Source organism: Nematolebias whitei, chromosome 15, assembly GCF_014905685.2.
Source record: "Nematolebias whitei isolate Nwh7 chromosome 15, NemWhi1, whole genome shotgun sequence".
Taxonomy (NCBI): Eukaryota; Metazoa; Chordata; class Actinopteri; order Cyprinodontiformes; family Rivulidae; genus Nematolebias; species Nematolebias whitei.
The window spans coordinates 20371588-20376218 of record NC_056512.1 but is presented as its reverse complement, the minus strand read 5'-3'; the positions used below and the strand labels follow the sequence as shown (position 1 = coordinate 20376218).

Below are 4631 nucleotides of genomic sequence, written 5' to 3'. Positions count from 1 at the left end.
CCACATGGAACCAGTAGAATCAGACAGGGAATAAGTTCCTGCTGCTGAACGACTTACAGGCTTCGCTTTGAATAAAAAATGTCAGGATGGGATACACTGTCTTATATTTAGACCATTGTAGAGCACGAGAAGTCCTGACATATAACTCCTATTGAACACCTCTAAAATCCTTTATTTCACCAGAGACCTAAACCAGGAACCATATGTTTCCCTCTCATGGCTGCACTGATTAAACATGTTTTTTTAATTTTAAAGAAAAAAAGTCAAAATACAAATACTCCCCCCTTTTTCTTTGCCCTTCATCCCTCTGAGTCTAAAGGATGAGGAGGTTGCATCCACAGGTTTCCAACAAGAACATGGGCAAATGAGAGCAGGCTGTGATGTGCTGTTCATGTCTCCCACCATCTCTCCCCCTCACTCCTCCTCAGTAATACTAGGCTGGGTTTAGCCTGAGCAGGAGGACATGCGCGTTGGAGGAGCAGAGGAGGCGCAGCTCAGTCATGAAGCTGATCCTCATCACTTGTTCTTGTAAGGACTGCTTCAGTTTCCAACACTCCCATCAGTTGTCTGAGACTTGTCTGGAGCTCTGATCATCACTTTGTGTTTCCTGCTGACTGCGCGCCCCCGCCGCCACCCTGAAGTTCATAGTTGTCATCTTGGCCGCCGGGATGGTGGCCTTCATCGGGGCTGTGATCTGCATCATCGCGGCCGTGCACACCGGCTCCTCCAGGGGAGCCGCGGCGGCTCAGCGCCAGCCCGCGGCCGACAACCACTCTCTGTTCCCGGACGCTGCGGCGCAGACTCCCGCCGCCGGGGGCTCCGTGGCGCGCGCCGGAGCGCTCGGAGCTCTCCACGGTTCTGAAACGCCTGACTCGGAGGCGCCCACTTTCCGCGCGGGTCTGGACGGAGTGACGGGACTCACGGGACACGACCCCACGGTCAGCCGGCTCATCTGCACCCCGATCCCCGCCGGGGAGTGCAGCACGAGGAACTTCCAGCAACAAGCGGAGGACCCGGCGCTGTACGCCGGAGAGGACTGGGGCTACCTGCGCACCGCGGCCGAGGAGCTCCGGCACACCGTCCGCCAGCAGAAGGAGCAGATCTCCAGCGAGCGGAGGACCATCAGGGAGCTGGCGGGGAAGCTGTCCGAGTGCGAGAAGGGGCTCGGGGGGAGAGGACGAGGGGGGAGAGGCGGGGGGAGCAGCAGCGCGGAGAGGCGCGGGCACCCCGCGGGGCTGAGAGGAGCCCCCGAGGAGACGCACCTGGAGCGCATGATGGTGCGGGACAGCCCGGCCTCAGAGCCCGACGGAGGCCACCTGCTGACGGCTGGAGCCGTGGAGCAGCTGGAGCAGGCCATCAGCCAGCTGCAGGACCGCATCGAGAAGCTGGAGGTGGGTGAAGCTCAACCACATGACAAACTTCACCTGAGAGCCACTTTTATTTAGGAGTTATGAAAATAAGTAAAAAACCAAAGTATTTATGTAACACGTTACTCATAACACAGAGTGCAAAGTAACTCTTAGTTAAAGCATGTATCCTCAACTTTTAATGATGATTCTCACATCCATAAGTCCTAAAACTGCTAAAGGAGAACACGTCACATTAACTCCCAATGATATTTTACTAACATTACTCAGAACTAAATAAGTCCAACCTTAAGTATATTGGTAATCATTAATGGTTATTGTTACCTTTAACCATAACTTAATGATAACTCCATGATGCTTAACAATAACATTATGTTTGCCCGTTTTAATGTAATGTGAAAATAAAGATATCAGTGCATTTTTGTTCATCTTCATTTCAGAATTACATGTACTGTGAATATTTCTTTAAAATAAAAAAAACAACAATAACTTGCAATGATAACATGGAACAATAACCTTTTTATTTATAACAATCCTCTTATTTATGTTTAACTTAGATATGAGGGACTTTTAAAATGAATCCACAAAAACAGCATGAACTCTTATTTTCACCCTGTAGGAGCCGAGACCAGTAAATCCATGGATTGTTTGCTTTGTTAGCACCTGTGACATGCTATGGTCATGTCTTTACTGTAGATCTGATTGCTCTGGATAGGTTGCCATCTTCATAATGGCAGGGAAAGAGCTTCAAATGTCAAATCCAAAAGAAATATGTGTGAGGAGTGAGGAGGAGGAGGAGGGGGAGGACTCGAAGAAGAAGATGGAGGAACAAGCAGTAACAAGCTCGACCACAATCAGATGATTTATGACTCCATGTTTGGCCCAGAGAAGTGCATGTTTAATGCATGAGGCACCTTCTGTTTGTTTCTGAGCGTGATGCTCCTCTGCAGGCTAACACCCCTCACTCAGTTATATATGGCCTGCGTGGGTCATTTTTATACCTGTGACTTCCAGCTTGTACACTTTTCTCCAACAAACCCTCTTATTCCTCTGCATTCCTCAATTCTACACATCCTCCGGTTAGTTGGCAGCATCTTCCTCCCATCAGCACCTCTTCTTCTGAGTCAGGCTTGTGTGCACCGCTACACGGTCCCCTTCAGTAACATGTTTACATCAGATTTAATATCCAGCTGTAACACAGTAAACAGAGCCGGTGCTGTTAATATTTTGGTGATTGTGCAAATAGTACAGTGTTGTGTAAAATCAGTGTTGGCAATATTTAAGATTTAGGAACAACAGAACTACCAGCACAGCATTCACACCTGATTTTTTAAAATACTCTTTGAGAAAAGAGAGCAAGAGTTTATGCCAGGGTTATTCAAGTGGTGGCCTGGGGGCCAAATTAGGCCCACGGATGTGCTTAGTTCGGCCAGTGTTGGTCCAAGCCTCCATGGGGCCCTAAGCGAAATTAGGTTTGGGGCCCTCTATTTCTAATAATGTGGATTACTGTAATCAACAGTCAGATGATCAGATCATTCACCACCTAACATAAACTCATTGCAACTCTGACAGCCCTGTTTACATCATACTATTAAATAAATCATGTGGCACTAAAAGTAACAAAACAAACAAAAAACACCAGTACGCAATATATTTTACAGCAAAAGTGTCATCTGGTTTATTGTCTTTGGTTCCAAAGAACTGCAGCAGTAATGTTCAAAGTAATTTGTGGCGCAAGATCAACAACAAACAAATTAAATAACTTGGATGCATACAAATAAATTAAACTGTGCAAAAACAGACAAAATAAAATATCAAGGAAATACTTGATTGATGTAAATGAACAATTACTTGAAACCACGTAAAAGGGTTAAAAAAAATTAAAGTTGAATAATTAGTTCTTAAAACTATTTAAATGTATGCAATTGGTAAAAGCTGATCTTTTTAAACAACCTTTACCCACACATTTGACCTGTTTGTGTTACTTCTTCCTTTATACTTCACAAACTTCCTAAAACCTGTGCTTCCACTTAGGGGTGCCCCTAGTGGCCCCGGGGCCCTAAGCAGCTGCTTAGTTTGCTTTTGCCTTGGACCGGCCCTGAGTTCGGCCCACAAATGGGTTCTTTTTTAAATAAACTTTAAACCATAAACTTACTTAATGACAATAACTGCTGGATGTCTGGCCCCTGAGCTCTTGGCTTTCAGTAACCGCGTCCCCCTGATCAATTTAATTGAACAGCCCTGCACTTTGATGTAACTTTACTTGTAGGGATTTTCAACGCTCGCTCTCCCAGAGGGCTAAGATTTATTAATCGTACTGTTGGAAATTCTCAGCTCCAACTCTAAAACAAAGATGTTGAGACCGTTTCCATGGTGGCTTCTGTTCTATTAAACATCTTGATCAAAACCAAATTATTTCCACTAACATTTAATCCTATAGGACATTAAAAACAAGTGACACATTGTAACTGATGAATTTGCATTAGAACATGTTCAAACTACATTAAACTGCTGCATTTGTAGATGATAAAAATGTTAAATTTACATTTTAAATGTACTTATCCTTAAATGATTCTGTAAAATGTATTGTTTTTAAAGTATTTTTATATGAAAGACTTGTAATAAGTACAGTGAGCATGTGTTTATGTTTACGGAATAACATGTCGATTTTACTTAGTAAAACTGTTGAATTTACAGCTCACTCTGTAAAACTAGTTACATGTTACAGGATTTGGCAACCCAGCTGCCAGTTTTATTTAATAAAAATTACAGATTTTTTTTTACAGTGTAGTTGAATCTGTTAAGGAGGCTTTCAATGTGTGGGTTTGATTTAATAACGAATTTTTTTAAATTGTTTCAAATAAGCTTTAAAGAAACGTAATTATTTCAATATTTGTCATTCAAGCCTGAGAGTGACACGTGATGCTGCTTTCATTCTTTCTTATTGCAGACCTTGACTGGCTGTGGAGGTCGCCTTAACTTAAAACTAATCAGTTAATTAGTTGTATGTTACAACACTTTCATTATGATCCATCCACTACTTTATGAGATATTTTGCAGACACAGTAAAGAGGAAAAGCCTCAGAAACAACCATTAATGTAGAAGGGCACTCTTATGATGTAGTTTTAAAATTTCTAACTTTTCTAGAAAATGAATAAAGTGGACAGTATACATAAGTTTTAAAGTATTTCATTCTAATGGAGTCTTTGTTTTTCTACATGCTGCACAGCTCTGTGTGTTGATCTCTTTGAAACAGTGTGCAT

At 43.1% G+C, this 4631-nt stretch overlaps 1 protein-coding gene across 1 annotated transcript in view; it reads left to right on the top strand.

The window, feature by feature from the left end:
* The first annotated feature begins 647 nt into the window (after window positions 1-647).
* Window positions 648-4631, top strand: part of cbx6b (chromobox homolog 6b) — a 15910-nt gene continuing 11926 nt past the window's right edge. The window contains exon 1 of the mRNA XM_037688482.1: window positions 648-1391. Within this exon, the coding sequence (XP_037544410.1) occupies window positions 669-1391 (723 nt within the window). The 5' untranslated portion in view covers window positions 648-668. The remainder of the gene's footprint in view (window positions 1392-4631) is intronic.